This window comes from Ceratosolen solmsi, unplaced genomic scaffold (assembly GCF_000503995.2).
Source record: "Ceratosolen solmsi marchali unplaced genomic scaffold, CerSol_1.0 scaffold1, whole genome shotgun sequence".
In the NCBI taxonomy this organism is placed as follows: Eukaryota; Metazoa; Arthropoda; class Insecta; order Hymenoptera; family Agaonidae; genus Ceratosolen; species Ceratosolen solmsi.
The window spans coordinates 14,753,322-14,769,439 of record NW_011948415.1 but is presented as its reverse complement, the minus strand read 5'-3'; the positions used below and the strand labels follow the sequence as shown (position 1 = coordinate 14,769,439).

Genomic DNA, 16,118 nt, shown 5'->3' with positions numbered 1-16,118 from the left:
AATTAATATGAAATACCTGATGTATCTTTTTTTTTTTTTTTTTTTTTTTTTTTTTTTGTTTAAAAAATTGTAATTAGTAATATTTCAGTAGTGATTGACGATAAATAGTAATGAATAATAATAATCTAGGGCTTGTTAGCTGCAAATTGGGAGGAAAACCTCCCTTACGCATTATGAGTTATACATTCTGCTAATATTTGTAGATTATGTGTAAAAATTTTGGTTCACAAATTTTTTGTTCGTTTGTTTGCTTGTTCGTCAATATCAATTATAAAAATTTCAAATTTTTTATTTTATATCAAAGCTTGAAAAATTAAGTATAACCATTTAAATATACTTCTCCAAGCAAGTGTTCGTCGTCGATTATCCATAATAATTAATCCCTAACATTTATAAGATTTATTTATTTTAGTTAATGATTGATATAAGAAATTTCAATTTATAGATAATTATTCATTAATATATGTATTGCGTTAACAATTTCAAAAATATGCTTTATTCTCACATCTAGTCAACTGTGTTTATTCATTTAATGCTCTTCCATTTAAATATGCTCAAATGCAGGCTACAATTATTCGATTACATTTGGAATAGAAGCACTAAACTACTTGGCTTGAATGCTGAGTAATTGCTTAACGTCGACAACCCTTTCGTTAATTTCGTGTAATTGTCTGCATTTAGTTGAAAATTTACAGCGAGAAGTTCTATATTGGTTATGACATCAGAGGCATTACCGTCACCGTGAAGAGTATTGAAACGTGTCGAAGAAAAAAAAAATTCATACATGCACTCGTAAAAAAATTAAAGTCCATCGGAATTGAATTTCAATGAGATTCATTGTGTTACACGCTATTCAGTTTCGGTGTAAGCACAACTGTGTCTGACATCGATCCGGTGATACCCTCGTTGCTCGTAAGATAGATCGTCAATGTATGAGCACGAACGACTATTCCGTGATAGAAGTAAAATACCACAATTTCGACTTTTCTTTTTAAATTTATTATTTCGGTTTTAGTAGATAAAAGATCGCCCCTTCATTATTTTTATTAAAATCGAATAAATTAGAAATTAATTTAAATTGCTGTTAATTCATATTCATCGGATAATAAGCCATGAGTTCTGTTTGTTTGATGATATATCAGGAACAATGGGACATGTATTTTGGAAATCGATTTGACAAATATAATATCATTGAACACTCTTACCCAATCGAATCTACTGATTGCAAATAATGCCAGGGTTTATGGTTTTACATTTCAATTTTTGTCCAGCACCATTTATCTAATTATTATCACTCAAGAAATTAATAAAGTAGTTTTATGGAAAGAAACGTTTTAAAATTGTTTAGTTATTAATATCGACTGTGCAGTACTTTTACAATACGATAAATTGTTTACCTACTTATATTTATAAACATAATATCGTTCTCAAAATTTTAACAGAAAAATTAATAAATCACCATCAGACTTATAAAGTCAACTAAAATTGACTCATTTTATAAATTTACTATTAATTTTGGCTTAGATTTCAAAAGTGTTTGTATGTTATTAGTATTGTCCAAAGTATACGAATAAATTAGTTGAAAAGTTACGCAACATAGACATTGTCTTTTTATAAAAACTGTGACTTGGCATGAATTTTATTAGTGATTTTTCGTTAAAAACAAAAAAAAATACATTGAAGATTTAGTTTTAGGAGCAAAACACAATAGTCAAATATTTATTCAAGTGAATTCTATTAGAAACAAAAAAAAAAAAAAAAAAAAAATTATTAATAGACAATCATTATTTGTACTTACGAACGTTATAATCGTGATTATTAAATTAAAATTAAAGTAATTGTATTAATGAGAAAAATATCATAAAATACTATTTGAATTTTATCCTTGGTGAATTGAAATATAAACGGCTTAGTAAACTTAGTTGAATTTCCTTTGCGCTTTCATTCATGCAAAATTTGTATTAATAAATGAACTCGTATGGAGCGAAAATTCTATCGTGAGATTCAAATTTGCGTCTCGCTTGAGATGAAATTTTCTCTTGAAACGCGTCAAGGATTTGATAAAAGAAAATCACAAGGATATTATGTGATTAAGCGACGTAACATTGCATACGCGTAAGACTCGTTAAAAAAAAAACAACAAGACAAAAAGGAAATAAAAGGAAGTAAAATATTCCGTCATGTAGCTAGAATTCATTAGTAAAAGGATTTACGATTAAATTGACAGATGTACATATGTTCGTATATATATATATATATATATATATATGCTTGGAGAACAGCCCCTTTTCATAATTTAACTTATTTATGAGTTTTTATTCTGTTTTACAATATGTCATTAATTTGTAAAAAAAAAAGTTGTAAATTGTAATAAAATAGCTTGGGTGCGAAATGGGTAACGTGATATGTCACACATTCTCTTATCTAAAAATCCTGTAAATTCCAAATGAGAAAAGACAACCGCCAGCTTGAATTAACATAAAAGAAACCTTCATGTGCATTTCCACCTAAGAATGTTCGATTATACATGCATATTAAAGTATCGGGAAATTTTCTCCTTTTCTTTGTTATTAGTTAATATTTTTAGTCATTGATTTTAGAAGAAAGACTTTTTCTGACGAAAATGATTTTTATGCAACTTAATCTTATTTAATTATATAATTTTTAAACCAGTTTAATTCGAGTCGTATGAAAAAATTAGTATTTATAAATTTCTATGGAAGATTTTAATCTGACGATTTATGGATGTGTAGATGAGGTGAACGGGTGTCATTAGTATGAAGTATACAACAATAAGATTGTAAATAATTGTAAAATATAGAGTATACGGGAAGTTTAAGAAAAGTAGTGGAAATCTTTAGATTATCGAAGGACGTTTCCTTCGTCTTTAATGTCATCGAAGCAAAAATTATTGCATCGATGAATCCATTTTTTGTATCTGGCAGCACGTATCGCTACATAGTGAAAGCTAGATAGAGTAATCAATAAATCGATACACGCATATCGTCTTCGTAGCCCCTTTTCCACCACATTTCTGTGGCCTTTTTTACTTAGCATATCTTTTTCAGTTGCAGTTCAGATTCGTTCAAGTATTAAATAAACGAGAACGATGGCAACTAATAGCCAATGAAATATTAAATTATTCCGGTACTCGATTATTTCCATTATAAATATATATATATATATATATATTTCTTTATAATTGAAATAGTTATTTTTTTTTCTCTCTCACAGGATTATATAATTATAGAATTATTGAACTAAAGCGTGATTACGGCTTACAAGTTGTGAATTACATAAAGCGGAATTGTTATATCACGAGTGTGTAGAAGCGAATATTATATTATTCCCTCTTTAAGTACGCGTAAAAGTATAATTTACAAATTTTGCTGCATAACTTGTAATTTAATGTGGAGAAGGTAAACGTAAGCTCATTCTCGACGAAGCCAAATTTGTGAAAAATTGACGCTTGTTATTTATAATTGCAGTTCAAGTATAAAACATTTGTTTAACATTTTGAATATTATTAATAGCCAGCGAACTTTCATTAAAATTTCATTCATATTTTCGCGTCATTTAATTAAAATAGAAGTTCCTAAAATAACGATCGGATAGATGTGAAGGGGTGGGAAAAAACATATGTATTCCGTGTAATTAAGTATGCTCAATGGAAAATCCATTTCGACATTTGATGTCACACTCCCATTATAAAATCCCGCGGGCATTTAATATTCTCGCAAAACCGTTGTAGGCGTTGTTTCGTTAATGGGTCTCTTGTGATGCGATATTGTGACCGTTCCTCAGACCCAATAAACTACGGCATTAATTCCATTGTGCTCTTGGAGTGAAAATATCGCAGCGTCATTTGCAACTAATCATTAGAAAGTGCCGGCGCGGCTTCGCGGCTGCAGGTGAATTCGCTATCGAGTGGTGAACATTGGCGCGCTATCAGCCCGTGCGAAGCTAATTGATTGTAATCTGCTTTGCCGTGGACAGCAGGACGCATGCGAGCCTCGGTGATAGGCAGAGCCGGACTTTTTAGAAAGCGGTCATGAAAACTCGCCGCCTCTGCGGCTCCTCCTCCATCTCCTCCTCCTCCTACGTCTCCTCTCCTTCTACCTCCTTGCGAATCAGCATGGTTTTTCAGCAGTGCTCGTGCAAGCCAAGATTACCTTTAATGTTCCTCGGATCGATTAACAACGCACCTTGCCGCGGCCTTTTTAAGATTCCTTGAAAACTTCCTACGTGTACGAACATTGCAGACGCCAGATTAACAAATTTTTTTCACATTTTCAAGCTGAACGATGACTTCTTTTTCTTATCGGAGAAACGTTTACGATACGTGGAAAGCCTGTGATCCATGCACGAATTATTGTACGCGTTTTTGTTTTTGTTTAAGATGTTAGTGGGGACATTTTTTTGTATTATTGATTGTCGCTTAGAACGGTTTGCTTATCAATCGCAATGCTTTCAATAATAAATAAGAAATCGCCTTATGTTATGCACAATTTTTACACGTATTTTATGCATGACGTAGTACGGAGCGTAAAATGAACTTGAATTGACTTAGTTGTGTGATTCGTTTCAGTCTTTATGTATGAAACGTTTACTCCACAACATTTCTTCACTACTTTTTCATTAATTATTCTACTTGTATGAAATACTTATAGTGCAGAATAATTTCTCATTGTTTTATCAGACGTTTTCAGTTATGCAGTTGCACGGTAATAAATGAAGAAATTATTTTATTTACACGTAAATAGCTTTAATAACACAATTGAAGCCGTAGTATATTCTATGAACTTTAAGTTTTATATTGTTTACTTTACCATAGGAATAGAACGGTAACGGTACACTAGCTTCCGGAAACTCATAAATTTATATTAATTGTCCGATTAATAACAGTTGTAATTTAGATTTTCATGAAAAAGCATAATACGATATCTCGTGTAAATTGCATAAATATTTAACGATTGCAGGTATTTCGATTAAACAATTTGCTGCATAAGCAATTTGAAAAATGTTTGTATAAATTTATATATATATATATTATTTTTTTATTTTTTTTTATTTACAAATAAAAATTATAAATTAATGAAATGCTAAAAGGAAAAACATAATCTGAAATTAATTTAACGATTTCAATCAATTTAAAAATTAAGAAAATATTGAGAAAAGGTATTTGATTATTAAGTTAAATATATGTCATTTTTATGCGCTATAACGAATTCCTTTCTCAAATGTCATTAAGAATCGTACATCTGTTAACTCATGAGAATATCTAAAAAAATAAAGCAAAGGTCATCTTAGATAAGTTAGACATTAGAAGCTATGAGCTTCATTATGCATTTATTATTATATTTATTATATATATATATGAAATAAATTATCCTTTAGATGCACATGATGAATATACGAAATTAAAGTAATTATTTTCCTACGATATCAAATCGGTTATTCTGAAGCTTTATAATTGCAAATCAGTTATAACTCTATTATGCGTTAGCATTTCAATTTATCGTACATTAAAAAACTTATTCGTAATAATATAAATGAAAAATTAGTAAATAAATATACGATATCTTTTATCAACGAGTATAATTCTCGGACGCCCCAACAAGTATCATATGCATGATGAGCGAGTGGGTTTCCGTTCCTCGTTCAATTGTGCATTTTAAATGCACGAAGGGATAAGAAAAAAAAAGCCATGTTACAGCTTGTTATCATTTATCAATGACCTCTTATACAGTCACGCCTCTCCGAGATGATAGGAAAGCGAACAGAAAATTAGGCCTCGCAGAGATTGTTTCTGCATGAATTTGCATTCGTTTGCTTAGAAGACCGTCGCTTGTACTGTCGACTCCCACTTTAGTAAATCTTGAAAAACATACACAATCGTTTGAAAATTAATTTATTTTAGTAGTAAAATAAAAACCAAAGTACATCGTGTTAAAGCTTTTAATAAGATCAAAGTATCAATTTATAATAATGATTACTTTTGTAGATTAGATACAATTAGCAATAATAGTAAAGCACATGTAATTTTAACGTAATGTGTTAAGTTGTTTATAGTGTTTGTTTTATTTTTGTGTTTGTTTATTTGTTATTGTGTTTGTTTTGTGTGTGTTTCGCGTGTGCGTGTGTATTTGTATTCGCGTAGATGCGTAACTGTTAGCATATTTATTTTACAATCATTCCTTATCAATGGTTATTACTAGCAAATATGCCAAGAACACTATCAGTGCATTAACAATTTTTTTCATATTTCTCTTTTATGAGTCCAATAATAAAAAGTCGCAAACAGAATAAAAGATCTTCGGTATGACTATCAAAAGAATGTAAATTAATGCACCGTATCAACTAACAATTATCATTATCACTGACAAACAATATTATTTTTATTATAAAAAATGTATAACATTGAATCATCGTATCGCGATAATGAAATTCTCATAAACGTAAGCTCATTGTCGAATAGCATTGAGTTACATTTATTGAAATTTAAATTCCAATAAATATACTTCCACTATTAGATAAACTTTGTATTAGTAAGTATTCCTCATTAGAGAATGAAATTTAAAATATAGTACTATAATCAGCTTTTACGATTTTTCACTGACAGTCATAAATGGCATTCATTAGCAAAAAAAAAAAAAAAACAATCTATAAACGAGTGCTTTTATATTTTAATAGTATAAACGTGGGCTTATTAAATATTGAAATTCGTATAAAAACAAAAACAAAAAATAAAAAATGACATTCGTTCATAAAGAAAAGTTGTAAAAAAAATAATGTTCAAATTTCTCATATTTATCATACCATCTCGAAGGAAATTGAAGGTAAATCAAACAAACAAACCAAAAACAAAAAAAGAACGAGTAGACGAATTTAATTTGACGAGTAGCGGTAAATTTTATTACCAACGATCTTCGTCAGCTATTAGCCAGATTACAATTAGATAAGTGTTATCTATTTGGTTTTTTCCCCTCCCAAACAACCGATAATTTACCATTATTACCGACAAGCTAATAATCATTATTTTATCATCGGCCCGGAGAGTAAAAAATGCTCCCAATAAAAGACAACCGATCTCTCAACGATATTTAGTTGCTCAAGTTAATCTTAGTAATATCGGCACTGGGCTTGCTCAGACAGATCGTAGAAGCAAATTAGGCTTTAGGATCCTCGTAATTTTGGAAAAGCCGCAACGTCCCTTCGATAATGGCTGCGCGTACATTATCGGCGGCTAGACGTGGCGCACGCGCGTGGCGGCATCGTTGGGAGACCGAAAGAGGGCCGCCGGCCAGTCACTGCCACTACCACTATTACGCTGATGCGTCGATGCCGTAAGCAGGAAGTAGCATCCGGTCGACGGTATCACGATACCCATTTTGCACATCGCCTCTAATTCCAATGTGCGCGCATACATGGCCGAGTAATGCAACGGCGACGATTTCGCGACACCTTCGGCCCGCACACGAGTGGTCTTTGCGTTCGATCGAGTTGGCTTGGCCTCGTGGCGCCCTGTCCGATAAGCATCTCTCTAAACCCCTTCCACCACCCCACCCCTTCTCAACTCCTCCAACCGTCTACCCTGTACCCCACCGCCGCGACAACGATGACGACGACGACGACGACGATGACAAGGTGTGCTACCCGAGCGAGAAGAATAATACGCGTACGTGAGACGTGAGAGGAACACGTGAACATTTTTTTTTTTTTTTTTTTTTTTTTTTTTTTTTTTTTTTTTGTTGATGTGCGTATTCGTGTGGCGGCATTGAAAATTACGTAACTTTGCGCTTTGCCAGTGATAAGACGCGCGGTATAGAACGATTTACAATGCGGACTCCTCTTATCTCTTATCCGCTTTTTCGCCGCTTACGGGCGCGAATTATTCAACATTTGACGAAAATCCGTCGAGATAATGAGTTACTACTCGCGTCATGATAATGAGAGTCGAGTATCCCTCCCTAGCCGGTTAATTGACACAACGCATATGCATAGCTATTATAGATTAATGCGACATCGCTCGGGGAGTTAATTGTTTAAAAATTATCGAGTCAGTAACGGGAATTTACGCTAGATCGAGTGAGAACGCATTGCCAGCCAATCTACTTTACGCAGTTGGGCGATTTTGTTAAAATGGCGCGAAATCAACGGCCTTGGTTTTATTCGTCGAACAAAGTATGAAAAAACAAAGTGTTAGTGCATAAATCGATGTCGCTCTTAATTACACATTCAGTAAATCCCGATACACAGCCGAGACTGTTTCAGTTAATATTACGCGTGACTTTAGACAAAGCATATATAATGTCTAACACTCGCAATGTCGAAAATTACAAGATAGATATGGGACGGTGGTAGGGGCGGGGAGGGGGTAGGGGTAAGAGGTAATAATGGTACATTGATTTATAGTATACTTTTTCAGAGGCATCTGTTTTCCGAAGCAAGACAACTGACTTTAATATAGAGTATGAAACGGGGCCGATCGAATAAACTTATAACAAAGGAGATAATTCAAAAACAATTGCATGGAAAGTGAAATAGGTAGAGTTTTATTAAGCATTATTATTTTTACTTTAGTATTGGAGTAATTTTTTAATAAATTTAATATATTAGTAAATATATTAATAATTGGCCTTTAAAAGGTAGAAAAGAATATTTTTATACGATTCCGCGAGCTTATAATTATGAAAAGTATAGGCGTCCCATTGACTATCTCGAATATCGTAAATGTGTAAAATTTAATTTAATCGAATTCGTGTATTAATGTATAAAGCGCCGGTACTGATGCATCCGTGAAACAAATTATAATAAATTTCAAGAGACAAATAAAATTATATATATATATATATATATATATATATATATATATATATATTAGGAAATTAGGTCTGATTTATGAATAACATTTTAATTTGTAATTGCATCTCAACTTTAGACATTCGTATATTTTACAATTTTGATAAACTTTATTTAAAAGCGTGATTCAAAACAATAATATAATAGAATTTGAAATAAGCAATTAATTGAATAAAGCCTTTAAATTAATTACTATAAATGAAATGATGAAAAAAATATGAGGAATTATTGAAATTAATTTGATATAAGTTGTGTGTACGTGTGTACAGATGTTAGGATAATTTCATATTTACCGATAATTTACCAATACGGTATAATTAAATCCCAAATTAAGCGCTTTAAATCATAAGTGTGTGCCAGCTTCTGGTCGCTCAAAATAACAAATACTTCATCACATTATAAATCGTTTATGTCTATAAAATAAAAATATGTAACACTATTCAAATCCGACTTTTACAACTACTTCTTGCCAACGTAACGTTATCTATTGAAATTCGTAGATTGAAATAATACGAAGATAAAAATTTTGCCATCGCATTAAATCAGCGACGATTATTCGGCCAAAAATATCAGTGCTCTAATAAATATATTTTGTGCTATTTTCAAAATACGACCCAATTATTCGCCAACGGTTATTTCATAACAATTAATTAATATGTATCGAGGCATTATTGGCCACATATACGACAGCCGAGCAGTGAATAATAACACCGTAAATAACGAAAGCTTTGATCTACCAGCAGAATCGATTACGGATAATCGCGAGTTCGTTGGAATAGCATTGGAGCCCAATTGCAAAAGTTGCCAGTCGCAAACAATTGTCACTTATCGATCTTCACTGCAGTAAGGCGCATCGACGACATTAGAACAGCTGCGGAGCGCGAACCAGTCGCCCGACGAAGACTGCAGCTAGAAATACAACACAACGGGAGCGCGCGTGCATACACAGACAGAGAGAGAGAGACAGAGAGAGAGAGAGAGAGAGAGAGAATAGGTGCGTGCATAAGCCGGGGTAGTAATGTATTTCTGTTCGTGTCGCGAAACGTAAGAATGAAAAGCAGAGCTCGCGTCAGTGTATGGTTTTTCGGGCTCGGCGTTATCCCTTGGCTGCTCGGGTCAACGGACCGACGTCGCCGGCTTCGGCCTCGCCGTTGGCATCGGCATTAACGACGACTCCTCCACGTCCCTTCCAACCTTACCCGCGTACATTCCTCCGCGGCTAATGAAGTGTCTAGCGCTGCTCGTGCGTCTTCCCCTTCGACCGTGCCACCACACCCATGTCCACAACAAGGGTTGAAATCGATCGCTCTGCCACCGACGCGCCAACGTTCGCCTCTTCTCTTCCGGCTTTATCCTACGTATATTGCATGCCGTTCGGGGATCCCGGAGGATTCCTACAGGTGGCGCTTAAGCGCTCGCCGCCAAGATGGTGGAGAGCCATCCTCGGAGATTCCGGATTGAGTTTTAAGTGTCTGTAATTGGATTTTCGACGCTCCCACGCGGGGCTCGGCTTCATTATCGATTCCGCTTTCCTTGTTATTACAATTAACAAAGGACTGGCGTCCTTCAGTTTCTTTTGCATTAAACACGAAGAATGCTATCCTTACACTATCGTCCATTAGGTTTGACTCGATAATATTTTTTTTTTTCCATACCAACGTCTCGTTACGTTAATAAGTTTTTATCGCATTTTTATCAACGATATCAGTCAGCCAGTGTAATTGTCTATTTTGTAGACCCACGTGTTACGATATTTAAAAGTAATTGTATTTTTTTTTTTTTTTTTTTTTTTTAACTCGGAACTTCGTGAGAGCACATTTATAATGGATATATGCTAACTTTAATACTTTAAGATATGTTCCATATCTTCTTCTACCGCTTTAATATTTTCTACTAAAAAAAAAGTAATCAATATCCTTTTTCTCTTACATTACATATTTTTGCATACGGCCATGCGTACATACTAATAAAACGTCCAATGCGCGCTCGTGCCCATCTCTACGACAACCGAAGTACAATGATAATTGAATTGAATCGAATGATATATTTGATTAGATAGTGTAATCAAATTTCAATGGATAAAGATCAACAACGGATGAACTTTATCTTTACAGTGGACTTTTTTTCATTTTTTATATCTAGTAGCATCGTAAACTCCTTGCAGATTTGAAGTAGATTGATATTAGTATCACCCTGAATTATAAAGTAAGCGAAGCATTACTAGTAATTATCGTTTATTGCGTATTGACGATATGCGGCGTATTTTGTGTGCGTGTGCAGTAGTATTAGATTTACAGTATAGAGTGTATCGAGACAACGTACGAATACACTGAACGATAAACTTAACGAGCCGTTGTTAACAATACTTGGAAACATTTTATCCAACATAAGTGCAATAGTTCGTTTAACGTGGACAAATAATTCATGCGCTCACTTACAGCACTTTTAATAATTCAAAGCAGTTAATATTTGTTTCTCCTTCGATATTCTCAAGCTGTCATTCGTCAACATGGTTTTTCGCGTCGCCGTTAATACCACGTATATCAACTAATTGTCCTGCCAAGCTTTCAACAATACACTTTAACTCCCTTCAACTCTGCAGACATATTTTGCAGCTTTCAGCCTTTTGTTGCGGAATACGACCGTATTGTGCAAATATACGAGACGTGCATGATGATTCGTGGTGGCAAAAAAAAAAAAAAAAAAAAAAAAAAAAAAAATAAAATGCAGCTTCCCCAAGAGTAACGCTTGTCGCCCTCTCGCGAGAACGCGGTATCCTCGTATTCTCTCTGTCTCCTTCTCTCTTCGTCGTACCCTATTTTATTGATCGGATTCGCCGCATCACTGCGCTTGGCTTTTCTTGAATTTACGTCAATGGCCGCGTGAAATATACGGGAGCGTCCCTGCTGAAGCCCGTGCCCACTACTTTTACAGATCTTACTATTCATTTATCTAATTTTATATTGAACTACGGGGGTATATTATTTGTATCCTACTAAGAATTGATATATTGCCGTCGACATTAATTATGATAATGTCCGTTAATTATATATTTAAGAGGAAAGAAACTTCGAATATTAATATATCACGCGAGGTTAATAATAATTGAAAACACCATGATTCGGCAATTCGTCGCTTATTATTTTTCATGCTTAAAGGACTTGTATAAATAGATTTAATTAAATCATAAAATGAAACATTGAAATAAAATTTTGTATACATATCGGAAAAAATGACAGTGAATTTTCCATAATTTTTCCCTTCATAAATATAATGCCTAATAATATTATTATTTTAATTATTAGTATTATTGAAATTTTTAAGAATATGATGTATATATGGCTTTATCTGTTTAATAGATATTCAAATATTTATATTATCGAATGGTATTGAATGGTACGAAATGCTGCTTGAATGAACGGCATCGGCTTTCGAGACAAAAGTAATGAACAAGATTAATAATATTTTTCATCTTTTCTATAATTGCATATCCGAATAAGATAAAGCGTTTAATACATATTAAAATTTCTTTTTGAAGCGAGTTAACCAAATACGCTCTGAATTTCTCTCATAATCTTTAATCCTTATAAGTTTGAACAACTGGACATACCAATTCTTAATCTATATTTGACACTTTCTGTGATAAAAGATAGAAACACTTTCGGATTAATTCCGATATGAAAGTAAGAAGAAATGGCATGTAGCTTGCAAATTAAAGCAAGGCAAAAAAGCAATAAAGCAAAACAAAAAAGAAAACATTTATCTTGCCTTATGCCTCTCCACAATTGTACATAGCAATCATGGTTAGCCACAGATAATATGTATGCATATAATTATGTGGGTATCCGGTGCTATTTCAGTGAAAATAATTGAAAAGTAACCCTCCAGTACGTACGTATGCTAATAAATTTTTGTAGCAAACACTCGACAAATGTATTCTACGACCTTATCTACTTCATAAGAATCTCATCACTGTGAATTTCTTTACAACTTTTCGTGCACAACTAGTTCAGCGGGATCTTACAGAGTTTCAACTATCTGCATCTTAAATCAGTAACACATTTTAATTAAGAGAAGAAAAAAAACTATTCTATTTAGCGTGTTTTGGATTTTAGCACATGGCAATATTGGCCAATAAGAGATTTCACGATTATTTCATAAATGGCTCTTACTCGTTAAATGACTTTCACGTATATAAATAATAAATAGAAAATATCCATGACACGAATTATTTATATTTGATTTTTAACAAAAAAATTGCCGAATGCACTCGAAGAAAAGGGAATTTCCCGTCGAGATTTTATGCATAATATATTGAAGACAGTGTTAATTTTGAAAGAAAAGTATTTATATTTATTTTATAAGAATTTACAAGCTATCGTAAAAACAAAATTCTTTTAATTATTTATGCTCCACAGCGATACGAAATCTTATATTTCGGCAGTCAGATGATATGCTATGTTTTAATGGCTTATTTGAATTTATAGTTTTTTTTTTTCCTTCTTCTTCTTCTTCTTCTTCTTCTTCTTCTTCTTCTGTTTTTTCCTCCTTTTAGCCATGAAAACAAATACTTTTGAATGGCTGTAGACTCATACGATACACGACAGTTGGATTAAAATTTGTTTCGTAATGCATGGGATAGTGATAGATTGCTGCTTCGCCGCTATACATTCAGAAACCTTAGAGTGCATTATTAGGTTTGTCCATTAGCGAGTGCCCCGAGTCCGCTGCAATATAGCCAAACTCGGAAAGCAAATGACAACTAAAAGTATTTATTTAATAAATAAAGTGTAGCAATTGGTCGGGTGTTGCCGACGACATTAAAGAAACCCATAATCGCAAAGCATTCCGTAAATACGCCCGGGTGTTTACGCGTTAAGGCTAACAATGTGCAACATGTCGCGAATAGTACAGTCGTGCCTAGTAAAATAGCGAGTGCTGAACAAAATCGGTGGATGCGGTACGAAAATTCGAATATCAATGCGGAATCGTCCACGAGAACACGCTTGAATGCTTATGTGCGAAATGGCCGATGGCCGTTGTACCGACGAAGCCGGAAATCTTTCGCGTCACGCGATTTCTGGAGGGCAGATGGAGAAGGAAGGAGGAGGAAGGAGGAGGAAGGAGGAGGATCGAGAGGTAGCCGCGGCTACGAGAAATTGGACAAGAAAAAAGCGCACGAGTAATGCCGAGACATCGCACCGGCCGGTACTTATGATAATAACGAGGCGAATTTCGGAGTTCGTTAATAACGCGAGACATGCCTACTACACGTGATGGGGAGGAGAGTGTTCTCTGTGCGCGCGAGCGCGCGCGTGTGTGTGAATGCATCGTTTACTTACATCGGGTAAAATATATTCGCTTAATACGCACAGCTTCTCTAGCGTGTCTTGTGCTCGATAATTCATAATATTCCCGTCAAAATTCGGTAAGAGCGATTAATATTATAGAGGATCGAATTATTATAAATGTTTGTTCATAATCTCCTATTACGTTCAAAGTATATGTATTACCCATGAACATTCGACTCCGTGGCTTATAGCGTGTCACAAGTTGGTTGCATTTCGCGATTATGGCATAGATATATCAGGAAATTGGAGATGGTCATTATTCAAGCCACAAGTATGGAAAATTGCGTTATCTAACACATCTGAATTGTAGAAATTGTATATTGCTTGTTGCGATCGTCGTTCGAGTGATCGAATATTGACAGAGAATTAGCACTTAATTTTATCTAAGCCGTAGCGATACTTTTCAAATATGTGTCTCATCTCATACATATGCACATGTATGTATACACTCGCTTGTTAACATATGTGGTGAAAATAGGTAATGTGTCGACGGTATGAATGTACCATTCGCCAATACATTATTATATAGCACAGTGACACGAATATCGTGATGTGTGATGTCGAGTAGCTTAATTAAATTATTGCACACTACGTGTAAAGGTCTAACGTTTAAACTACAAGACATTACTGCCTTACTAAATGTATTGATTCATTGCCTTGTCTGCTATATTCACGTGCAACACATATATTTTTTTTTTTTTATTTTTTTTTTTTTTTTTCAATACATGGATTGATTGAATATTTAAGAATTTTTTAAAATGGTCGATACTTTCACCTCTGTACTTCATCATTTGCTTAATGTTATCGATATTTACTGTTGTTTCCGCGATCGAAATACGAATTCGAATATTTTTTCTTTATCTATTTCTTATTGTATTTAATGATTTATTTAATTATTACTATCATTATTATCATTATTATCATTATTATCATTATTTCGCCATTAATGCGCACAATATATCGGAAGATATGAATATCCTATTATGTACCCGTTATGTCTGGAAAATCAGAGTAAACGTAATCGTAACTCATCTGACCTACTTTAATCGTAACAATTTTTTCAACCTTCGATGACGCTGATATTTGGAATTTTCATCTGTATTCAAAGAGCATTTTGAGCATTGAATTACAGCTGCGGGATTATACCGTAGTATTAAATGTAAAATCAAGGTTCATTATATTTCTTTCTTTCTTTTTTTCCTTTCAAAAAAAACAAAAACAAAAAAGCACCTCTCCGCACTAATCTCTCTCAATAATTAATCAATTAATTAATTAAATCTATTGATTTTCGTGCTTGAAATTAATGGAGAGATAATTAATGGTAAATATAATGTAAAATATAATATGCAATAAGGCAAGGAAATGTTAACGCTCTCTTCGCTCCAAATGTCCAAGTATTCGCATTACGTACGTAAGTCGCTTATAATCTTTTATCAATAATTTAATGTTTAATGTGTTGCAGGGTCCAAACGGGCCTCGGCCGACGTACACGGGCGCGAACGGCGGTAGTGCCGGCGGCGGCGGCGGCGGCGGCGGCGGAGGCGGAGGCGGTGGTGGTGGTGGCGGCGGTGGAGGCGGAGGCAGCGGCGGCGGTGGTGGTAGTGGTGGCAGTGTCGGTAGCGGCGGCGCCGGAAGCAACGCAGGAGCCGGGAGCGGCGGCGTCGGCGTGGGACCGGCCGCGGGCGGCGGCGTCCAGGTCGGCGTCGGCGGGGCTGGTGTCGGTGGTGGCGGCGGAGGCGGCGGGGGCGGCCACGGTCTGAAGGCCGGCGTAGGCGGGGGCCCCCGCGGCGGCAACCCCGTGCAGTACAGGGCGAGCGGCGCGGCCGCGGCCTGGGGGGCGGCACCGAGCCACGCGGCGGCCGCGGCAGCGGCGGCGGCGGCGGCTGCCGGATACCCGCCCTACAC

At 34.8% G+C, this 16,118-nt stretch overlaps 1 protein-coding gene across 5 annotated transcripts in view; it reads left to right on the top strand.

The window, feature by feature from the left end:
* shep (RNA binding motif single stranded interacting protein alan shepard) overlaps positions 1 to 16,118 on the top strand; it is an 86,399-nt gene that overhangs the window by 58,950 nt on the left and 11,331 nt on the right. Inside the window, exons 2-3 of one of the 5 annotated variants that reach the window (XM_011508193.1) lie at positions 15,676 to 15,766; positions 15,857 to 16,112. The exons of the other annotated variants lie outside the window; for them this stretch is intronic. Of the exons in view, the coding sequence (XP_011506495.1) occupies positions 15,676 to 15,766; positions 15,857 to 16,112 (347 nt within the window). The remainder of the gene's footprint in view (positions 1 to 15,675; positions 15,767 to 15,856; positions 16,113 to 16,118) is intronic. 5 annotated transcript variants of the gene reach the window in all.